Raw genomic sequence first — 25019 nt, 5'->3', positions numbered from 1 at the left:
AGAGAGAGAGAGAGAGAGAGAGAGAGAGAGAGAGAGAGAGAGAGAGAGAGAGAGAGAGAGATAGAGAGAGAGAGAGAGAGAGATAGAGATAGAGATAGAGATAGAGATAGAGATAGAGATAGAGATAGAGATAGAGAGAGAGAGAGAGAGAGAGAGAGAGAGAGAGAGAGAGAAGAGAGAGAGAGAGAGAGAGAGAGAGAGAGAGAGAGAGAGAGAGAGAGAGAGAGAGAGAAAGCTCAATTGATAACCTTCCTAATTTGAACTTCAATGTTGCACGTAATTTTTTAATATTCTACCATCGATATTATCGAAACGTTTTTTGAAACGCCCCGTGTAAAGCGTCGATTTTCTGGTATCCGCGAAACTTCTATCCGACAACTTCAACGAAAATAACATAAATTACCACTACGCGACAAACTCCACAGCGGAAAACTACCGTAGAACTAGTGAAGCGTCTAAGTCTACAGGTTTTGTTGTAGAGGGAGTTATTTTAGACAAAGCTTATTGGAGGAAGTTATAATTATGGATGGAAAACTTTAGCACCTAAAATAGTGCGGCTGCGAATCGTAACGTCGGAGAAGGCAAATTTATTCACGTTACCTCGTTACGAACCGCACGAAGTTAAACAAGTTATTTTATGTGCTTTACAATCAGGCCAGTTGTCATTTTTTTCGATTACCATCTAGACCGGCGACACATTATAATACAAAATAAGTTTTCCAAATAAAACCAACGATCGAAAATATAATTTATTATAACTTTGAGATGAGTTAACTGGCTATGAAATGAAATATTTTTAACTACTACTGTGCAACAGTCAGAATCGAAGTATCCATATCAGAAAATATAGTAATAAGAGGAGGAGTGTTATCCTTCCTGTTGTTCAACCTCTACTCTGAGGCGGCATAACGAAGCTCTTGAAAATATATATATTAATAATAGTAATAATAGTAATAATAACAATAATAATAAATTGTTCATTGCCCATAAGATACAAGCTTTTACCTCAACATAACGCTAGAGTACAGGACGCTTTAATTTAATAACATATTAAACTTAAATTTGAATTTGAGATAATCAAAAAAATAAGACATAACATTTGCGATAGAATTCATAACACTTAATTAACCCAAACAAAATAAAATATATAATCCTAGCCTACAAAAATAAACTGACCAAAAGAAGCTGGAGGAACCAAAATAATGGGTTGCATTAATTGAACTTGTTTTTAGATATAGCTTTAAACTAAATCAATGTCTGTGGGACAACTTTCCACTAACCAATTAGACAATTTATAGCCGAGCCCTTTAGATGTTATAACATTTTTTATTTCAGCAGGAATAGAAATGGTCTCTGCCTTATCCTTTTCTTTGCAGACGGTTGTGTTAAGTTTTCTTTTTTTCTTTAGTAAAGTGATTATGAGATATGTAGTTGTTGAATAATGAGTTTTTCCGCTTATGAATCATAGTTACTTTATAGTATACTTGTCGAATAGTTAATACCCTGCAATACTTAAAAATCTAATTTGAGAGATACTGTCGGTTATATTGAAATATAACTTTCGGGACTATTTTCTGAATAACCTCTAATAGTTTTTAATAGATTTAATATATTTTCTTTTATTCAAAGAATTTGTCTGGTTTTGCTGAAAAATATATACTTGGGATCTGATTTTTTAACTAGTGTGAATATAAATATCCCAATGAATATCCCATTTCAGGTGGCTATCCAATAATATGGAAAGATATTTGACACTGATTTTTATTTCAATTTGCCACAATTCAGATCTCTGTGTCATTTAAACCGCAATTGTTACTTGCTAATATTATGGCGATCTTAGAAAAGGGCACATACACAGTTTTTGTAAATTTATGGTGAGTAAGTGTTCGTCAAACCAGTTGGTTATTGCGCAAAGATCTGCCTTAATTTGCAATTCAACATTATTCCATCATCATTAGGACTGTATCATCCGCATTAATATTCTTGATAAGTTAATGATTTAGGTAGACATTGAACAAAATGGGACAAAATGCGACAGTTAGCAGTTTGTTTGCTACAAATAATGTTCTTAATTCTAACTGATTGTTTCCTGTTATGTCTCTTGATTTGAATCTAATGCAAGACTCCTGACACGAATTGATTATAATTTGTTTTTTCATAACTTACTGTATCAAAGGCCTTGCCAGATCTATAGAAACAAAAGCATAGGGACGTCCTCTATCCTCTACTTTTAATTTGTGTAACATCAAACTGATTGTATATTGAACTAATAATAACCCCTTTAAAGTGTTGGGGGCACTTACCTGTAGAAATTATCAGATTTATTATATACGATTGCGGTTGGCTTATTTGTTTGGCAATCTCTATTAAAATCTCAACATCAATACCATCTTCTTCAGGTGTAGTTTTATTCTTCAGTTCGCTAATAATAATTTTTTCGATCTCAGCACTATCTGTTTCTTCAATAAACATCGAGTCTCTGATATTATGATTTTATGAAAAGTCAGTGGTTGTCATTCGAATTTTATTCGCCAACTTTTGCCCGATAGTAGAGAAATAGTTGAAATCTCGTCACAGAAGCTCAGTTTTTTTTTTAAATGTTATTTTATACTTATTTGCAAGTTTTCCAAGATAATATCCTTTCTAAGCCTTGAATCTTATTAATCCTATCAGAGTTTTTTTTAATTTTATGAGATACTGATTTACAGTTTCCCACATCTTTTTGGGGTTATGTTCATTTTTAGCTAGAGTTTTTAATTTAGGTATATCTATCAGTAATGCGGGAGTGTAATTCAACTGCCTTAAAAATTTCCAAATGTAATCTGGGTGTCATTTTCAATTCGTGTATAATCATTAATTAAATATGAAAACCCATGCTCACTCATAGTGTTTAAATAATCATGAGTGTCAACATCGTTTGGATTTATTAGGTCTACATTGAGGTCTCTTAAAATTATTTTATTATCAGCTTTAGTGTATTGTTGTACATACGTATTTAGTCTGCCCATGAATTCTGACTTTAAAACCAATCGATTTAATGCCATCATTTAGTTGAATTCTGATTGCAAATTACATGAAAAGAATATTCAAAATTATGTTTTTCTCGCACATAAACTAATACGTCATCATTTTTTTACGCTACCTTCATTATATATTTTTTTGTACCCATATAAGCAGAAAATGTCGGTATTTGCTAGTTTCCATGTTTCAGATAAAAATGTAATATCAAATGGGTGTTTAAATTGTTCCATCATAACTTCAAATTGGGGAAAGTTCTTACCTATACTTCGAATGTTACTGTGAAAAGCTCTAAAATGCTGTTTGGTCGGGTCGCTAACAAAAAGTGAGTTTGCTTGGTATATACAATCTGCTATAATGGTATGAATATCGGTTAATCTGAAATCTCAAACGTAATTATCCGCTATCCTGGTTTTATTAATTTAACCTTTTTTATTACAAAAAAAAAGAAACAAAGAAATTTTGTCAAAATAAAACAAATTAGCGAATATGACCAGTTCAACACAAATTAATACTCAGATAATAATATAATTTTTAGTTTTAATTTTATCTTCCTTGTTCTTTTGTCGACCTGTAACTTGGGACTGTATTTGATTAATTTTCCTTTTCGTATAACTCTCGTGCTTGGTGTCCCATTTCCATTTCCTGATTCTGTTCTGGTTCTGTTCTACAGTTTTTCTATCCTTCCTATCCATCTATCTATCTATCTATCTATATATGTTGCGAATTTTTCAAGTTCAATGTGTTTATCCCCGTTCTCCGATGTTTGTTCTTTTTCACTTCCAGCAGAGATTTCTAGTTTTTCTAAATCAGTAGCTGTGTAAGTCTGTCCTTTAATAATTAAGTGATTGTCTTGTATTTTAGCATGAAAATTTTGTATTCTGGCGTTTTTCAAATATTTTCTTAATTTTTTTTAAATTTGCCTGTCTTCTGTGGAGAGGTCGTTAGAAATAACAATGCCAATCTTTCTAAGAAAGGAGGTAAATTAATAGTAGTCTAGCTTGTGTACTGATTGTGTAATTATTTTTAAGTTTTTCGTTGCTAATATTTATTTTTAAATTTGTGTTTAATTTGTATAGTGTTTCAGTTAAACTATTCTCTTTGCTAACTTCGATGACAAATACGCGGAACGATCTGAACAAGTTGAGGGCTTTTCTGACAAACCTCAGCCTTGAAATCCGGACCAGAATACTTCGCTGCAATATCTGTCCAGTTCGTTTGCATACATTAGTTCGGATGGATGTAATTTTATTTATATTGCCATCTGACAAGCGGAGTAACTTTGGACAGTAAGTAGTAATCGAAAGACACTACTCACCTGAACTCACCTGACTATTACAAGGTTTGTGATAGAGTCAAACATAAAAAATTGATAGAAATTCTGAAAAATGTAGGATTACATGGTAAGGACAATAACATAATAGTTAACCTGCACTGCAATCAATCAGCCTCCGTCAGAGGGGAATGACGCAACAGAGGAAATTAAGATAATCAGAGGTGTAAGGCAGAGCTGCATTTTTTCTTCATTATTATTTAATATTTATTCATAATTCGTATTTCGGGAAACCTTAGAACACATAGACTCAGGAATATGAATGAATAAAGAGTACACAATATACGATCTGCAGCCGTTTTCGCCGACGACATAGAGGGGTTGCAAGATCTTATGAACAGAATAGCAGAGTGTAGCATATGACCTGGACATTAACATAAAAAAAAATGAAACTAATGATTATAAGCAAAGACAACATTAATAACATTAATAACTGTCAACTGATCAACCAAAAACCCATATAACGAGTGAGCACTATAACTTATCTTGGAACTATGGTGCACGAAAAATGGGATCATGTGCAATAAATACGAAGCAGAATTGAAAAGGTCAAATCTAAATGCAGCAAAATGAGCCATCACATAACACTACGCACCAAGGTAGGACTCCTGTGCTCCTATGCGTTTCAATATTTGGGAAACAGGTTTCGTATCTTGCAATCTGTCCTGCAAGCAATAGGAAAAAAAATGAAACCTTGGTGTGGGTAGACGCATTTCATAAAAACGGATAGGAATTATGAGAAGAAAGAAGTTAACAAAAAATCTGTGAACAAAATGGTAAGCAGTATTTAGAGTCACTACTATGTGACTTTAGGAAACGTATTTCCAGAAGAGTAGTGTGTTTCGGTTACTTCCACATCCATGTCTCCTCGTCCGATTCCTAATCAAGCAAAGAAATTACAGATTCCTGGCCAAACTTGCGCCGCTCATCTACAGATGGGAGTCCAAATAAAATTACATATCTATCTGTCCATTTTGTACATCTATTCATCGCAGTAAATTGTAAGGGTTATTTATGCCTGACAATTAGAGCAAAACTCGGCCTCTAACCCTACATTTTTTTTATTTATCTCGAAATCTTTTAAGTCAAAAGAGTTAGAAGCAATCAAAACGTAATCATTTAAACTGAAAACACAATACTATTTAATATATTTTCATCCACACATGCTTACCTGAGGACAGAAAGTAAGTGGACGGGAAGAAAACAAAACGCGAACATCACCACCACCGCCACCAACATTTTTGCCGCCTTCCTTCGTGATCGCAGTTGCCCTTCGGTGCTGGTATTCATGTTCATGGCAAACATATTTCCCCCTCCCTGGCCGGATCTGACAGATCCCGTGTGACTATCTGAAAACAAAATCTATTTAAATTATTGTATATACTGCAATTATGTCGCTAAAACCGACAGACGGCGATGATGACAATGAAGGGGCTCTAATTAAGTGGACTTCAAGTAGCACTTGCGACTATTCTGCAACTTTGCAATTAAGCTTGCTCCACTATATGTACATTCTTCTTGTATATTAAGGAGAAAAAAATAGGTTAAACGACTTAAATGTTCCGAGTTTGGGAGATCGTTTTTAGAAACATTTATTAAAACAGAAAGCGAAATAAGGTTTTATTTGGACTAGCGGATACAGAGGCTGGAATAATTAAGAGCACTTTTACAACATAACAAGCACATATATAACGGCTTTTAAGCAAAGTCACTTAGCTATGGGCGTCGTCTACTATTCTGGGTATATAACTAACGCGCGCAAAATAAACCTCGACGATGAGTATTTGGAAAATAGTCCAAAAGCAAAGGATTGCTAATATGAAGAAGGGTACAATTAAAAAAAATGTTTTAGTTGTTGCTATTCCAGGACGATATACAGTGGTAGTCAATGAAATAGAGCCATTGCAATATAATATATGTTGTGGCGAATAAACTTTTAGTATCGGATTTAAGTTAGAAAACAAATTTTATTACATCTAATTAGTAAAGTAAAAAATTTATAAAAAATCTAACCTAACATTTCTACTATTTAAATATTTAACAAATGAATAATTAAAAAATAAAAAATATCTGCCCACAAAAATAGAACCTTTCAAGAAATAAACACAATACAACATCAACAAATATTTATAAACTGATGAAATTACATACAAACATTTTTAATACCTAATAATTAGTTTTATTATTTTTATTATTTTTTTACGTACTGCTTCCCATTGTGCCTCCACTATGCTTACCAAAAGGTACGTCCAAAGATTGGTGTGGATTTACGAAAGTAAATCCACACCATTGTCACAAAAAAATCTTTCGCTATTCTAGAATTATGTTTTGGATCATTATCGTGTTGATACTTACATATTAACGGCATGTGAACCTCTGCAAATAGTAACAAGATGTCCAGAAGACTATGACCATGTCCATTTTGATTCAACGCCTCTTTTATTCACTAAATTGGTCCTATACTATACCAAAAAAAGCTCCCCATAACTTCAGACCACCCTCTTCATGTTTAACAGTTTTGATGATGTTTTGGGTAATAGTTCCTTTTTATCATTTGTAAAGGGTGTTTTTTTTCGATGTATAGAACTTTAAGTTGGCATTACTGTTCAAGATGGCGACCGATTTAACAGCTGTCAAGAGATTTATTCTCAGATTGGTTTGGCAATTCATCATGAATAGACTCACGCCTGAACAACGCTTGCAAATAGTGCAATTTTATTTAGAAAATAATGGTTCTATGCGGAATACGTATCGCGCACTATGTCCATTTTATCGTCGACAAAATCGTCCATCAGAGCAGTTACTTCGATTAACCATGGAACGTTTTCGCACCACATTTACTCTTATTGATAACTTGTATCCCCAGAGACGCCGTACAGTGCGTACAGAAGAAGCTATTGCTATTGTAGAGCGTAGCATTGAGGAAGACCCCAATGAGTCCATCTGCCATCAAGCACAGAAATTGGTTCTGTGTCCATCCACTTTATGGAAGATTTTGTGGAAGGATCTTGGTTTACGTGCTTACAAAATCCAACTCGTGCAAGAATTGAAGCCAAACGATCATCAAGTAAGGCGTGGATTCGTCGAATGGGCCCAAAACGAGATTGCCGTTGGTCCCGATTTTCATAGGCGAATTTTGTTTAGCGATGAAGCGTACTTCTGGTTGAATGGCTACGTCAACAAACAAAACTGCCGCATTTGGAGCGAAGAAGAAAAACTGACTGGTGCGCTTTATAGGCTGGTGGAATCATTGGTCCGTACTTATTAAAAAGCGATGATGGCCAGAACGTTACAGTCAATGGTGATCGGTATAGAGCTATGATTACTAACTCTTTCATTCCTGAATTGAATAACCATGATGTTCAGGAGATATGGTTTCAAGACGGCGCAACATGTCACACAGCTCGTGCCACAATCGATTTGTTGAAAGACACGTTTGGTGACAGCCTAATTTCACGTTTTGGACCTGTGAATTGGCCTCCAACATCTTGTGATTTAACACCGCTAGACTACTTTCTGTGGGGCTATGTAAAGTCATTGGTCTATGCGGATAAGCCACAAACGCTTGACCATTTGGAAGACAACATTCGCCGTGTTATTGCCGATATACGGCCACAAATGTTGGAAAAAGTCATCGAAAATTGGACGTCCAGATTGGACTATATCCGCGTCAGCCGTGGCGGTGATATGCCAGAAATGATATTTAAAATATAATGCCACAAGATTATCTTTCCGATAAATAAAATTCCTGTCAATCGAATAATCCATCGTTGTTTTATTGCAACTTATAGTTCTATACATCGAAAAGAAAACACTCTATACAAGGTATGGCGATATTTTCCGTTGCTCCAGCTGGTCCACTATACCTGTCTAGGGTGCAGAATTGAAGGTGTTTTTCACGTCCAGTGTCAAAAGTTTCAGTGTCAGTTTCCTATTTTGAGGTGTAAGGTTCTTGGCTTTGTTTACCTCCTTCATAGCATCTACGCATAGCGTCTACGGTTGATTTCTTTTTCACAAAACCAAATTGAATGTCCGATAGTCTTCCGCGTCTCTCAATTTCGTCCGCAATTCTGCTTTTAATCAGTTGTTCTAGGAGATTTCCCATGCAATCAATAAGGCATAGAGGCCTGTAGGTGGGTTTTATTTGGCCTTATTTTCGTGGTTTCTGTATAAGCAGCAGCCTGGCGATTTTCCATATTCCAGGAAAATTTCCTTTACAGATTTGCCTATTCATCACCCGCAGATACTCAGTCGAAAAATTTGCGGTCACACACTTTATTAGTTCGGGTGGTATACCATCCGGACCAGCTGCCTTTTTAAGTTTTATGTATTATGTTTTATGTTTGTGTTATGTTTTCTTCGTGGTATTCCAGTTGATTGCTTCATGTTGTGGGAACAGCTTTTTTGCTAAGCAGTAGTAAAAACGATTAAAAGTTTTAAAATAATTACGTTTCTACCAGAGGTTAATTTTTATCAAAAAATATCATTTTGTGGATACTTAAGTTGATATTTTCTGATTTTAAAACTACGAGAATCTCATTTGCAAAATTGCTAAAATTTGCATTTTATAATGGAGCAACTTTTTATTGCCTCGAACTAACCGTTTCATTAGGGAATTCCGGATAAAAAAAGTAAACGGAAAATGTGTTTTAATGGTAGCAATTACAGCCATAAATTGGATAAACAAAGCGCGTATGTGAACATCAAGTTCTTATTTAATTGTGACATCGGGTTGGGGTTTCTTATTGTCATAAAAGTTTCATTAAATCAATTCATTTCGATAATAATATGAAAGAAACCAAGATAATCAGACTAAATTCTAAGTGAGAAAAAAAAAGTTAGAGGTTATTAGGACGTTTATTGTTATTAAATAGCCAGCGAAAATAATTTTTTATACTCTTAGGCTAATAGGGGTTTATAAAAAAAATTCAAATAAATTATTAACAGATAGCTTCCAACTAAAATGTTTTTTTTTTAAGGCAAGAATTAGATAGTGCGGTTTACAAAGCTCAAATAACCATTAACAACTAAAAGTGGGCGCAATGCAAATGGAAAAAATTCGCTTTAAAGAGTCTGAGACAGATTTTCTGTAACACCAACAAAGGAGCATTACTTCAAATGTACAGCATATAAGGCACTGCTGCCCTCTTGTTAGAGTAATTGAAGTTCATTTAATTGGACAATTATATATCTTAAGTTATTTATTTCCTTTAATTATAGATATGGCGCCGATGACAACGCAACTATGAGCCGAGCATGACATGCGCCAGGTTATACAAAGCATACACCACAATATGGGATTTAAATTGGCTGCAAATACATTGCAGGCCATATAATTGATATGGCAACACGATTTTTTGGAATAACTTTTAGAGATTTGCGGCGGATGGCGTAGCCTAAAAAAATAAAATAAACATGTTTTCACACAGCCCAAACAAAGCCCAATCCACAATAAGCCCAAAATTGAAGCGCATTTTAATGCGCACAACTTTTTCTCCGAAAAAAATCTATATGAGTGAGACGCGTTTAACAAAAGTTCAAAAGAAATCTCAGAAAATTTAAGCAGCAAAAGGTCGTTTCAAGTTGGTGCACTAACCCAGATAGCACACAAATCCCCAGTATATCCAGTCAATGTCCTATTTAAGTCGCATGTCCCCGGGACATGTGGAATATATACGTTAGCACATATACTAAGGATATTCTGTAAAATACATTCTAGGGATATCTTCTGAATGGAAAGCGTGCGGATTTACTATACACGATATACCACAGATATCCTCTAAATAGGTGGGCTGAGGATATCCCCTTGCACCATAATGGGAAGATTAGAATGGAAACCTAAAAATTTAAATTTTGAACAACTGAGAAGGAAAATACCTAGTTTTTTTAGTCCTAAAAAAAACGGAATCAAACTGTTAAAATCAACTTGTTTTTATTATTTTTGGACACGAACGAGATAAGAAACGCTATATTAAGAAAAATACCACAGAAAATACGGATTCATCTAAGTGAAAAAATTACAAAAACGTAATAGTATATTATGCAACAAGTGCGGTAAAATCTCGGAAATGTGCGAAGTGGCTCGGTTCGTGGGAAACGAAACTGACGTGGTAAAGTGACGCTTCCCGCACGCTAGATCGGTGCGTAATTAGGTATTTTACAGACGGGAGTAGAAAAAAATAATATATTTGTTTATAAGATCCCATTTGACAACACAGTTCGGCTGCAACTAATGACGTAAATACTCACGGTGGTGCCGTACCGGACTCGCTCGAGTCTCGTCGGCTTCTCCTCCGTCTCGTCGTCCGCCATCTTTTCAGCCTTGTTTTTGTTGGTGGGATAAGGTATATGGCGACTTGCGTCTATTTTGAGTATTTGTGCTGTGCTTACTGCTTCAGTGCTTTCATTTCAGTCTCGTTCTTTTTATTTTTTTTTATAAAGTACAGATATATAAAAACTATCTTTCTCAAAACTAAAATATTTTCAGATGCGGAAAAGAAGGCAATAATCAAGAGCTGTCAAATATTAGTTATTCTCTTAAAGTTTAGTTCAACATATAGTATCTTACTCTATTTTAAAGGTACTTTAGGTTAGGTTATTCTATATTTTTGCTATATTGTATACCTACATTTTTTTCATATTTTTTCATATTTAAAATGTGTTTTATTAATGGTCTCAATCGGCAGTCCTTCATTTTTACCATCAAAGGCAAAATTATATATTAAATATTAATTTGAAAAAACTTGTGCATTTAAAATAACGTCTGCTCTTCAAGTGATGACACTTTTGTAGTCGTACAACCAATTGGACTATTGGACATTACCTTTCCAATATTTCTCATAGGTTGTTGGAAATAACCTAATAAGTACGGTCCACTGGCATGTCCATATAAAATCTCTGAATCTGAACTAGTATAACTGGATATCCTTAGTATGTCCTAACAAATATCCTGCGGACATATGTATTTGATATACTGTGGACATATACAATGCACCAGATACAGATAAAAAAATCTTAAAAATATTATCGTTGCCCTGCAAATTCCATCCCAAGTAATACCTACCAAAAGCAAGCGAAATATAAACATCACTGCGCTAGATTATATTAAAGGCTACTATTTCTTTAGATGAATATATCTATAAACAGAGTCCACAACATACTGCATTCTATACATTGGGGAAAAAACATTATATTTGTTTTGGCCCTAGGTATATAGAAAGAATTTCCGTTGTGCCTGGGAATGTCCTAGGGACCAAAAAAAATTGTTAGTAAGCAGTAAGGAATGATCAATTTGCCAGTTTATTATTATATATACAATTATACAATATTGTAGTAAACGCCTTTGCCTGAGAGATGTCATGAATGAAATCTGTATATGACGAAAGAGGTGAATAGATCCCATTCATTTTAAATTGAAGATACCTTACAAATTTATTTTGGATTTTTTCAATTTCTACATTAAAATATTCATAATTCTGGACCTGGACGCGCGGTTTCTGAAGATGCCAAGTGATATTTTGACGAAACGTCAGGCGAATGATCCTACTCCAGGGTCAAACAACGAACGGATGAACACCCGGATTACCACCAATACATATATATATACATATATGTATGTTAAGCTTTTGGTTCTTGGGTTATAGGTCTTTATATTAAAAGCGATTAAAATTTTTTGTCCATATATTGACGTTTCGGTCTTCTATGACCTTCTTCAGAAAGGGATACAGTCTAAAATTATGTTATAGTACAGGTCTTTTTTTTATATATATATACATAAACGGAAAAGCAAACCTCGCGTATCGGTATTATTTTTTCTAAACCCTTATATATATTTTACATGTTTCGTTAACTTTGTGTGTATTATATGTGTGAGTGCCGTATACAAATCATTTTTTGTTGGACTTTTATCTTTTATCAAGGGTATGACTTTTTTATTCTCATAGTTGGAAAAAACCAAAACATTAATAATATTTCTAGGCACCTTAACAAAACCAAACGCTTTTAAAGTATAGAATTTCCATATGATGCTACCTCTTCAATTTTAAGATTTGTGTTTGTCTCTTTTTGGTAAGGTTCTTTGTAATTCCGTTTATGTATATACATAAAAAAAAGACCTGTACTATAACATAATTTTAGACTGCATCCCTTTCTGAAGAAGGTCATAGAAGACCGAAACGTCAATATATGGACCAAAATTTTTAATCGCTTTTAATATATATATATATATATATATATATATATATATATATATATATATATATATATATATATATATATATATATATATATATATATATATATATATATATATATATATATATATATATATATATATATATATATACATCTGGCCAGTGCACTTCAGCCCATAGTGGTGGAAAAGGCAGATGCCTATGTTATAAACTCAGAACATTTCACGCAGATGTTAGGTTCTCTCAGGATGGACAAGGACGACATTATGGCAAGTTTCGATGTCAAATCCCTCTACCCGAGCATTCCAGTAGAAGAGGCACTCTTGCTTATAGAAGAAAACGAAGATCTTCCGCCGTACATAATAGATCTGTCAAGACATTGCCTGAAAAACGCTTACTTTATGTACAACGGGAAAATTTACCGACAAATAGATGGAGCACCAATGGGATCATCTCTCTCACCTGTGATTGCCAACCTCTTCATGATTTACTTCGAAAATAAAGCAATAGAGAAGGCAAATCTGAAGCCAAAACTATGGACAAGATACGTTGATGACGTATTTGTTGGCCTTTTGGCAAGGAGGAGCTTTTGAAATTCCTAGATCATCTGAATTCCATTGACCGAAGGATTCAATTTACAATAGAACTTGAAGAGGATAACAGTCTGCTCTTTTTAGATGTGCACATCACAAGGACCGAAGATGGACATTTGGAACACACTGTCTATAGAAAACCAACACACACTAATAGATATCTGAACGTAAATCTCATCACCACCCATCACAGATACAGGCAGTGGCAAATACATTAATTGCTCGGTCCTTCAGGCTCACAAACGAGAGGAACAGAGATGAAGAACTGAAAAAAATTAGTACCTGTCTTCGACAAAACGGGTACCAAAGGCGCATCATCAGCAATGCAATCGGTAAACAACAACAGCCGCAGCAGAGAGTGCAGGACGAGACCCAACGAAGATCGATCGCTGTTCACAATTTTACTATGGGATATAAAATTATGAAGATCATTTATAAAAAGTAGGAAGAGTAAGGGGCACAAATTAGTATCCAGCGCAACTCCCGATAAGATAAGATATATTGAAGACTCATAATTATTAAAAACTCTTTCGGTAAGAAAAGATTTGATGACAGTAATAAGATTATTATCAAAATTAAAGGCATCTAGTTTACTTAAAAGCAATGCATGAGGCACTCTGTCAAACGCCTTTGGAGAATCAGTATATACTGAATAGATCAATAGAACAGAACACGCTGGTATAAAACCATGCTGAATTGGGCTTATGGGATTTTTGACATGTTGAAATTTTATTATATTTATTATATTTCGAAAACCTTTGAAAATGCGCAAACGATGGATATAAGGCAGGATGGATATATAAGAGTTCTCGATATCTGACTTCGCTCCTCTCTTAAATATTGGCACCACCTTTGCCGGTTCCCACATAACAGGATACGGTTTCGTTAAAATATTTTGTTAAAAATAATGGAGAGCGTCGCACAAGAATAAGGTTCTGTTATTGAAAGATGAATGTAGAGGAAATGCGCCTAATTTCGGATAGCTTTTTGTTTGTATCTATAATAAAACAAAGAACTTAAATTGGACTTTGGTATATAGGTAAGTATATTTATAGGGGTAGAGTAAAACGATATGTATAGCCAAATGAGTTTAATGTTCATACTAAAATACTTTAAAAAACGAAAAAACAAAATGTGGTAATTTTAAGCTTTTGAAAAAAGGTTGCCTAATTTCGGATAGAGAGTAAAAGTAACTTAAAGTTAAAAAATAAGATTATTTTCACACCATCAACCATCATCGAGTATCGGATTTTCCTCAGAAGTACTAAACGAATTTTCTGGTAGTCCTTTTTTCTTTTTTATTGCTAGCCTAGATTTCTTTAATAGCTTTGTGTCCTTTCTTTTCTTCTTGCTTTTACTTTCATCTTTTCCGTTGCTTTTCCGCTTTGCCCTTTGTCTTTCAATAACAAAGTTCACATCTGAAAAAATATTTCTACTAAAGGGATTAGTTCCTGATTTTCGAAAACCGTTGACGGATATCTCGGCAGTACCACACTTTAAATATGCTGATCACATTAGTTTGCATATTTGGAACGCGGTAACGTTGCGACCTGGATTATTTTTCAGCCATGATTGAATTGATTATGAGTAATAAATTTTGAATGGAATGGAATGAAAGACAAGTTCAGAGGCTGTAACTGGCTGGGATGTTTGAGAACGAATGCAAATGATAGTTAGGTGATTGCTTCGAGCTGGCTCAATAATAGTAATAATAATGAATAATAATATAATAATAATAAATAGCCACGGTGTAAATATATGTTGCTGTACCCATCTAGAGGGATGGCAGGCAGCAACGAACCCAGGAGAAGCACTGTCCAATAATTCTTCTTTCATGTTCTTGTGAGGGAAAACGAAAAGTGGTGAAACAAATCTTCCTGCGGCATTTATGTAGAACATGACGGTTACTAAGGCATCTCTTTCAGCTGCAGTTATTACGCAAACTTGTTTCTTCCCTTCAAAGAAGTTACGCGGGGATGTTTGGACTGGACTGTTGTAATGTCAGTTTCGGCTATGTTATATATAGGTAACTCGTTGAACTTAATCTTTTCCAATATCGGTTCAAGCAAGTCAATGAACCGATCAACATTTTCTTTCGTGAAGCCCTTAATTCTAGCTTTTGACAAGCCTTGTGGTTTGCATAGCGTTCAATTTGGATTTCGTCTTAAAAATCTACTTAACAATTTTTCCCAGCTAGGCATTTCTCGTAAGAAAATGTTTGCTAACATCCATTTTCTTCATCAAATTAATAAGTAAGCAAGCAAGCCTGTCTGTTGTACTTAGACCGAAGAATTGTCTATCCATTTCCAAGCAGTATTCAACTAACGTCTTCTCCAAGACTGGTGAGAGACCAGGTCTTCTTTGGGCTGGAGCTGGAGAACTGCCACGCTTGACATAGTCGTCTAAAGTGGAGTTTGGGACGTTTAACGTGCGCGAAGCTTTCAAATATCCAATTTCTTTTTTTTGACTGTACCAATAGCGTTCTGCATGTTTTATGAAGACCAGGTTTTATGTTTTTAATTCCTTCCGGGCATTTCTAAAATTTAAAATACACCAATAAAATAGGTACGTACTGAAATCGGTATCCCAATTTCTGATATTCGAAATGGTGAAATTGACTCTATCCGGAATTATTCAACATGGCGCTTTAGATTAGGCCGCCGGTAAAATCTTTATGCGACAAAAAAATTAAATTGTGTTATATATTACATAAAATATAATACTTAATCTACCTTTGCGTATATTTAAAGTCCACGTTGAATAAAATACTACCACTAGCCAGGACTAACAAAAAGAAGTAAAAAAAATGCAACAAATCGATATACATGTAATAGACCATAGACTTTGCTAATAGAAGAGATGCAAGTAAAATGTTTAGACCTGCTACTACAGCGCCTCGATGTTTTACGGAGATTTCGGTATCTCAACATAGATGGCGCTAGAGATACAATGATATCCGAAATTAGACTATCCGTCTTTTCTCTAATTGTTGCGTTGCACCTCTGGATGTCTGGATGTCTGGATTCTTCTATCCTTTTCATACTCAAATAGAATTAGACAATCGAGACTAATTCAGCAATTCTGGTCTTAACTTGCCGTCATCGTTAATTCTAATATTCCGGTGAAAGAACTTTTACCTTTTTCTTCAGCTGTAGCCATTAGACCGGTCATCTAAATTCAATACCAATGTATGAACTTTAAGAAAAAGTTATTCAAAGAGACCTAAATTAAGAATAAATACTACAAGGCAGAGTAGTAAAACGGCAACTTGTAATTGTAGATGATCTGGGAAGATGCAATCGCATTGGAAAAATTTTTAAAAAAAGAAGACCAAGACGAGGACGTTGGATATCTATATTGGAATGAATTGTATTCTCAATCGCATGCGAGAGACAAGTGGATTCATTTTTAGATTTGTCAAATCTTGGTGCCACAATAAGTGTGTTGATGATAGATAAAATATGTTATTTTCTTTTAAATTTTTATAGTAAAGACCATTTTGTCTAACAAAGTCTTTAGAATACGCTCTTATTGGTTTAATTTAAAGTGGACCGATTGGGGCACATGTCATTAAGGCTATCACACTAACCTTATAATCTTAACTGCGACTCAGATCTTTATTTGTCACCAATATGTGTTTATGCCCCTCATTTAGCTCCGCCCCCCTCAAACGACATACAAGCAGGTACAGACGTACAAACGTTAGCAAGTTCGACTCAATAAAACGGACGCAGGAGAAATCCAGAAGATTTGAAAAAAGTAAAATGTAATCGAATTTCCTTAAGGGGTCCACCACTGATACATTTCCTCTACTATTTACAATATTAAAAATTTCGGATGCTTAGAAAGAAAAGTTATTTCCATAGGCTTTCACGGCCGGTATCGTAATTAAAGAGTTTTTTCGGGCTGTTAGGCCGTAGTCTATTGGTTTTGCTACCAAAGCTTACAACAGCCATCCTTAGTGGACCTTAGGTTGTAGCGCGACAACTGTTTCATCGCAATTATTAATGACATCGTGCTAACACGCGCAGATATACTGGTCAGTTCTGACGTAGTCTCCTTGTTTATGAATGTGCCACTATTGGAAACGATTAAGAAAATCAATGAAAAATTACCGCTAAGCTATTGCAACATCAGCCCCGTGGTTGCCATTTTTTATATGAAGGGATTTGAGGAAAGGACACTAAGAGCTGCTAAAAAACGGCCTAGTCATTGGCTACAGTGCGTTGATGACATTTTGTCATATGGCATCACGGTCGAGGTGAATTAGAAAATTTTCTTCTGCATCTCAACAGTATACATCCGAAAATGCAATTTGAAATGGAAATAGAACAAGATGGACAATGCTGCCGTTCCGGTAACCCTCGTATTTTTTAAAATATGAAATCTGTTGGTTGTTTTCTTTGTCGACACCGAACACCGTGTTTAGTAGAAATAGATTTTGATTTTTGGGGGTGAGGGAATTATTAATTATTGGGTATTTAATATTCGTACAGGCTACAAGCAAAAATGCCTAAAAAAAATTGAACGTTATTGAAAATTACAAGATCATCGAATTGATTGAAAAAATCAACTCTCTTCTGATGATTTTGAGCAGAGTTATAGATCTAATGCATACAACATTAACATTAAAGACACGCTAAATAATCGAAACCGTGTTTATATGCACTGGCGACGTCATAAAAGTTTTATATGCAAATCGTGTTATAAGAATATTTCTAAAGAAATCAAGACGACCCAAAGTAATTCGGAAATAAACATACCATTCATACAAAATATATTGAATTACAATGAAAATTTAAAAGAATTACTCATTGAGTCTCAAGAGGAAAACAAAGTTGGAGTAAATAAAGAGAGAGATAATTCTGTTGAACAAGAGCAAAAATATTAGGAAATCTTGGAAAAAATTAAAAAGCGAACTAAAAGAATTAAAAAAAAACGTGGGCGCTTTTCCCTATAATATCGACACAGAATCCATTGTAGGACGTAATGACAGAGGCAAGAACATGAAATTGGGACATAGGGTATATGGAAAGCCCACACACACCGACAGCAATCTGTAGAAAGGTTCACACCACCGTCCGAGAGATGGGAATTATAATGACTTTGTTAGACAGGGGACGAGAATTTTTTAACGAAACGGAGCGTCACTACACTTTTAGCGGAACATAGAAGATCGCTTGAGATAAGTAGAAAAATCTGAGGTTGCGGAACACCCATTTTCGAACGGGTGTCACAACATCAGATTTGAAAACATGGAAGTATTGTCCACGGAAAAGCACTAAGACAATTTTAACGAGAATAAAATATGGCACAAAATACTACAAAGAAAACACACACGAAACCGTATACGAAGATCTGGTTTTGATTGTTATGGTTAATTTAAAGTTAATTTTCGAAAGGTGTATATGCCTGTCCCTTTTTGTTTTTGAATTATTTAAAAAAAATATTCAACCAGCATGATATCTATTGCTCCTAATCCGGAAACGATTGAAATTGTTTTTTCTTTAAATTTGACACCCTGTTCCTCTAAACGTCATCAAGTACACAATTTAGTCCCCTGTCGAATATTAGTGTTCCCTATACCGTAAATATTTTATAATGAAACATAATATGCAATTGCAAATGCAATAATCCCAAAATCTCAAATGTGTGCGCAAATGTCGTCCCAGAAAACTTTTAATGAACGGCTAAATAAATATAAATTAAGAAAGTCTCCTGAATATCGCGAGCATCCATGATCGATGAATGATAAATTTGGAGTCAAAAACCAAATCTCTACTTTGATAGTGGCGTCAAGGCGGCTCACATCATTAAATACGATGCGGGAACTTAAGTCACTAGGCGCGACAACTTTATTGCTGTTTTGATTTAGTTTCGGGAATTCGGTTAATGTTGCCATTCCAGTAAGCCTCGTATTTTTTAAAATATGAAATCTGTTAGTTGTTTTCTTTGTCGACACTGAATAATGTATTTAGTGGAAATAGATCTTGATTTGTGGGGGTGAGGAAATTTTTAATTATTGGGTATTTAATACATACATACATACGTACATACATGTACAGACTACAAGCAAAAATGCCTAAAAAAAATTGAAAGTTATTAAAAATTACAAGATCATCGAATTGATTGAAAAATCAACTCTCTTCTGATGATTTTCAGCAGAGTTATAGATCTAATGCATACAGCATTAACATTATAACAAATAATCTAAATAATTGAAACCGTGTTTATATGCAGTGGCGACGTCATAAAAGTTTTATATGCAAATCGTTTTATAAGAATATTTCTAAAGAAATCAAGACGACCCAAAGTATATTGCTGTATAATTGCTCGTTTTTTTATGAAACGCAAATATTTCGTTAGTGTCAAAAACAAAAAACCTTGACCTCAGTTCCCTTGCATTGTTGCCGATGGCCGGATGGCAATAATATATTTAAAAGTCATATACCAATATTTAAGCAATCCATCATGACCAGACTTATAATCAGAAATTGTTGCGCGCATTTCATAAAAAAAAAATTAGTAATCGTCTTTCTAAACTAAAAGCTACGGAAACTAGTCGTCGCGCAATAATATAAATTAATTAATCAATTAAATCAATCAATTAAATTAATGTTATCAGAATTTAGAATCAAACTTTGGTGCCTTTGTTGCGGTTCTTTTAAGTCCAAAAAATAATAGCCTTGTTAAAGATTCTTTAAAAATTATTAAAATCATTCCTAAAGAACAATTAGATGATGTCATTGAGCACTGTAACTTGAAGTGGAACTTAAGGCAAGAGGAGAAATGTCATGAAAGAGGAAGATTCATTCGAAAGATTGAAGATAATAATAGTCTCCAAATAAATCCCTTATATTCGAAGGAGTTTGCAGTATATATTTTAAGTTAATGTATGCCATACGCCTTTCTATGGACAAGTCTCCTCGGCAAAGTAATTTGTGAAATTTCTGATATCCAGGCAAACCAATTTTCGAATTCCACTGCCGAATGTTGGTTAAAAGAGGTTCTCGAATCAGAATTGCACGAAAAAGTTGGTCGTTTTGTCGCCAAAACTCGGGAAAAAAATACTACCGAAACCAAATCAATTCGTTATAATATTGGAATGAAACCTAGGAAACCACGAATTCATAATTGAAAATAAAATCTAGTGAAAAAAAAAAAAGAAAAATCAAATTATTTTATGTTAAAAAACTTGGACTTTGTACTGCAAAAGCAAACTACTAATTTGAAAGCAATGCAAACTTCTCATCACTAAAGCAGGTTTGGACCCCGATCAGGCTAGGAGCCAATGGATCCAAAAATTGATGCAATTGTTACTATTTCAGATTCCTCAGATAGTGAGCTTAACATGGAGCGATTTCCACAAACCACGCCCTGCAGAGATTTTTATCTAAATAATAAAATTCAGTACAAAACGAATTTTTCCTAACACTTTACAATTGGGATACACAGTTAAATTGTCTAGTAAATCGTTTCTAAGCCTGCAATCAATTTATGACACTTTTCTCAAAGAACCAAGAAGTGTAACAAGAAAACGGCTAACTCACAGCTGTATTGACTGTAAGGCATTCTCGTTATTAAAAGGAAATAACTTATATAGATACAATTTCTTCTCAAATATTTTTTCCGACGTTTACAAAGATGCTACATGGAAGTCTAACCTGTTGAAACCTCTCTCAGATATCTTATATAGATATTCTTATATTGAGGAACTCATATCCAATTTCTTCCGCTTCCGCAACAAATACATGATTGGAGTTGATTTGAATATTGACACATGAAGAGTTCAGCAGATAAAAAATATTCCAAACCAATTGTGGAGTGTTCGTATTATATTTCATTGATACCATAAGTAACTTTGAAAATAAATTAACAATAAATTATCGCTTACAAGCTTCGGCAATGCTTTTGGCCCAGAAATGTACAGGGTTCAGCTACAAATACTTTTGCTGTTAACGTCCGAAGATGTGAAATTATCTGTCTGATGTTTGGATTTCAAACTGCTATTCAAATTTTGTCCTATGTACTTGATGTGACAGACTAATCCACATCAAAAAATGTAATAAAGAGCCAAAAAACAATAAATGCAAATTATGCAAGGACATTTCACAACCGAAAGGACATGCAGCAGCAGGGCCGGTTCGAGGCTTGCGTACCTCACTAGACACTGTAAACTCGAGTCGAGTATAAATATAAATTTTTAGTGATTCGCGGCGGAGACGTACATGTCGGCGCACATGAATAAAAATGGCTTTGAAGAAGTGTAAACTTAACTTGAGACACAGTGTAATTAAGATAGAATTTAGATTCCACTTTGAGGCTTCTAATAAACTTTTGAGTCACTGCCATGGTATTTCATTTTAATAAAAATTAAAGATATTAGTTTTCTTTTGAAGATGAGGTTGTTATATGCATTTTTTAATAATTTTGTACTTTAAAAAGCAAAATAAATTTGTTTTAGCCTTCTAGTTTTTAATACACATAAAGGCCCATTCAAAACAATTATTTCACTCAAATTGGCAGAAAATAAATATAGAACATAAAAACGTGAAATAATTATTACCGTTCATCGGCCTACTCTATTTTATTTATATTTATTTAAACATAGCCCGTTCAACAGGTGTTACAATTTATTTAAAGCGGAAGACAAGAGTAAACATACGAACCAAAAAAAAAGCAAAAAACAAAAGGTCACTAAATCATTCTTTTCCTTTCTATAAAATGCTCACACAGATCTACAGGTACTTCTTAAGCTGTTCTTAAAACCGTTTAAATGACACTCTATCTCTTGTGATATAGGTAGTTGCATTAAAGTGCAGACAACCAATACACACCGGAGTGTCTATAAAGCTATTAACAAGCTTATTTACAAAAGTGATATCAGCAAAAACTATGCGATATTCAAAGATTACGAAATAAATGAATATTTGGTTATTTCATTATTGGGGGTAGTTTTATGTCTTCCTGGCCGTTTCAAGGTCAAGCAATACCTCATTTCGAAGCTCACCTAAGTGGCAATTTAATGGTCTAATTGAATATCTGGGACATCAGATTTTTTTGAGATTGCGAAATAAATAAAACGAATATTTGCCTATTTCATTAATAAATTAATTTATTTTTTCGAGTGATGCGAAGGGAAAGGGAAAGGGAGTTTTCTTACAATTATTTCAGTGCTTACTTTTCCGGCATTTCCACAGCAATACGTTTTTTCATTAAGATAAATAACGAATCGGTCCATTGTAATATTTGCAAATCACATTCGCGCTACAATCTACGGTCCACCGATGATGACTGCCGCCGTAGCAGTTGAAACCTTTGGTAGCAAAACCAATAGACCACGGCCTAACAGCTCGGAAAAATTCATTAATTATTGTAAGTTATTTAAGCATCCATTCGTTGGTCATTAAATAGTAAATTGGTATCCATAGCTTCTGATAAGTTTAGTTTACGGCGTTTTGATGTACCATGTAAAATATCAAAGTTGTGCATTTGTGAATTTAAATAATGAATGACGTAATAAAAATTAAATAAGATAAGAACTGTGATAGCGATACAATTATGTGAAGAACATTTATTTGCAAATTTCAATTTTTCTGCCTTGAATATCTCTTCTACCTTTTTCGAACAGTTTCCAGTTCATATATTTTTAGTTATATGTTTTATTTAGAAACTTGCTGCAATTTTTTTCATAATAATTATTAATTAGTTAATGAATTATTAAAAAATGTTGTTATACAAACACAATATTCCATTGTTGCATCTATTATCGTTTTTAAGTTAACAAATTAAAAGATAATTTTTCACCCCGTATATATACAGACTAGCGCATCAAATTTTGCTCTCTGGAAATAGTTCCAAAAATGTCCGCTCGTAACGGCGTCGCGGTAAATTATGTTAGAGCGGGAATATATAAAAAAAAGTACCGAGGCTTAGAGATGAAAGCCGAGAATACTAAAATTATAACGGTTCATTCTTCCGGACAAAATTAGAAGTGATAAAAGCGTAATAAACGAAACCGATTAAAGTTTCACAAAGAATTTAATTCTGCCAGGGTCTGGTTCTGCAATTCAAGACCCTCCGAAGAAGCGGAGAACTGGGTTTATACGCATTAGTAACAAGTTTATTAAAACATGGTCAGACATTTTTTAATCGTGTACGAGATCGAAGGTCAACTTGGATATTTACGGGCTCGAAACGCGTATGGAAACTTTCGTGTACAAAAATCAATAATTTTTCCGACACTGTTGGTAAAAATATATGTTTGTAATCTATTTCAAAAAGGTGAAGAGAAATAAGAGATCACTAGGTATGTAAAAACGACTGCAGGGGGACCCAAAGAATACTAAAGCGATTTTGATTGATTTCATTCCAAAATTCTTTCTTACAGAAAGAAGTATTACTATATTTTTTATTTATTTTTTTTAATGAGTGGGAATGAATGAATGAAGATTTTAAATTTAAGGAAAAACTTGTGCAATAACATAAAAATGTTATATTTTTTCGTAATACCGTTTTTAAATAAAAAAAATGAAATCTAAAATAATGCATCACGAAATAAAATAAAAATAAATCTAGTGGGCGTTTCACATTATTGTTGCTTTATTTGTAATTGCTCAGTTAGTTTGAATACAAAATACGACTAATTAAATCAAAAAGCTGTTATCTAACCATTTAATTGTTCAATAATAAGAGTTTTAATTTAATAATGGCGAATTACAATAGTGCAGAAATGGCAGATATGCTTTTCATGTACGGGCGTGCAAACGGAAATTCGTTGGAAACTTCGCCTCCATATTTGCAAGCGTATCTTAATCGTAGACCTTAACACAGCTTATTTACCAGGCTTCATGAATCTGGAAGTTTTGATTTTGTTTTGATACCTGCGGACACCGCAAAATTCGAACGCCCAGATAAGTAGTTGCTGTGGTAAATATTTTTGAAGGACAACCGGAGACAAGTACCAGGAAAATTGCAGCAAAAATTAAATGCTGCATCAGCTACATGGAGGATATTAAAAGAACATCAGTTATCCATATCACGTATTGAGGGTTCATGCTCTTTTAACCAAGAGTGCCGTAGAATGAATACCGATGATTGTTCGAAAATCTTCCTTTCGGACGAAGCTAGTATCTGAAGGGTTGCTATTCAAAACTTTCACAACAGTCACATATGGACTGAAGGTAATCCGCACTTATAACATTAATATGGGTTTGCCGTTAAAGTTTGATTAGGGCTTATCGACTAAAATTTGATTGGGCCACATTTTCTGCCTTTAAGATTAATTGGTGAGCCCTATTTTCGGTGTCTATAAAGAGAATTAGGTCATTTGTTAAAAAATAAACCCCTTTAAAACGTTTGTGAAAAGTTTCAAGAAAAGTACGCATTCCATTAAGCAGAAGTTCAGTTCATTAGTTAGTAAATAAATTCAAACAAACTATATCCGTTACCGATGTAAAGAAGACTAAGAAAATATATAAATGATGATTCAACCCCCCTAATTTTGCAAGCACATTTCCGCTGCATAGGAAGAGGTGAATGGCATGGATTATTATATTTGGGGATATATAAAAGAATTAGTTTACACCACTCCAACATAGCGTATCAAAGATTTATGAAATCGTATAATTGTGTCCTTAATGTCATAAATAATCCAAGCATATTCCAGCGTATTAGGGTTTCAGTAATAAGTATGATAGTAAGATTTTATTTACATTGTTTAAATAAAATGCTTTAATGGGCCCTGGTTAGTTTGTTAATGTATTTTTTAAATACGATTGTTTTAAAGTTAGTTTCTAATTTTGGTGGAAAATAAAACTGTTTAACAGCAGTCAACTAAATGATTTCACTAAAATGTATTTTCCGCTTTACATTTTATTTTAT

The 25019-nt window shown here is 34.0% G+C and overlaps 1 protein-coding gene across 2 annotated transcripts in view; it reads right to left on the bottom strand.

Moving 5' to 3' along the window:
• The window catches only part of LOC132699467 (orexin/Hypocretin receptor type 1-like), a 422766-nt gene that overhangs the window by 30240 nt on the left and 367507 nt on the right, over positions 1 to 25019 (bottom strand). For both annotated transcript variants that reach the window (XM_060666195.1, XM_060666204.1), the window contains one exon: positions 5523 to 5700. In XM_060666195.1, the coding sequence (XP_060522178.1) occupies positions 5523 to 5700 (178 nt within the window). The remainder of the gene's footprint in view (positions 1 to 5522; positions 5701 to 25019) is intronic.

The sequence above is a fragment of the Cylas formicarius genome, unplaced genomic scaffold, assembly GCF_029955315.1.
Source record: "Cylas formicarius isolate icCylForm1 unplaced genomic scaffold, icCylForm1.1 PGA_scaffold_10__41_contigs__length_53128322, whole genome shotgun sequence".
Lineage (NCBI taxonomy): Eukaryota > Metazoa > Arthropoda > Insecta > Coleoptera > Brentidae > Cylas > Cylas formicarius.
The sequence above is the reverse complement of the archived record's forward strand: the minus strand, read 5'-3'. Positions and strand labels throughout refer to the sequence as shown.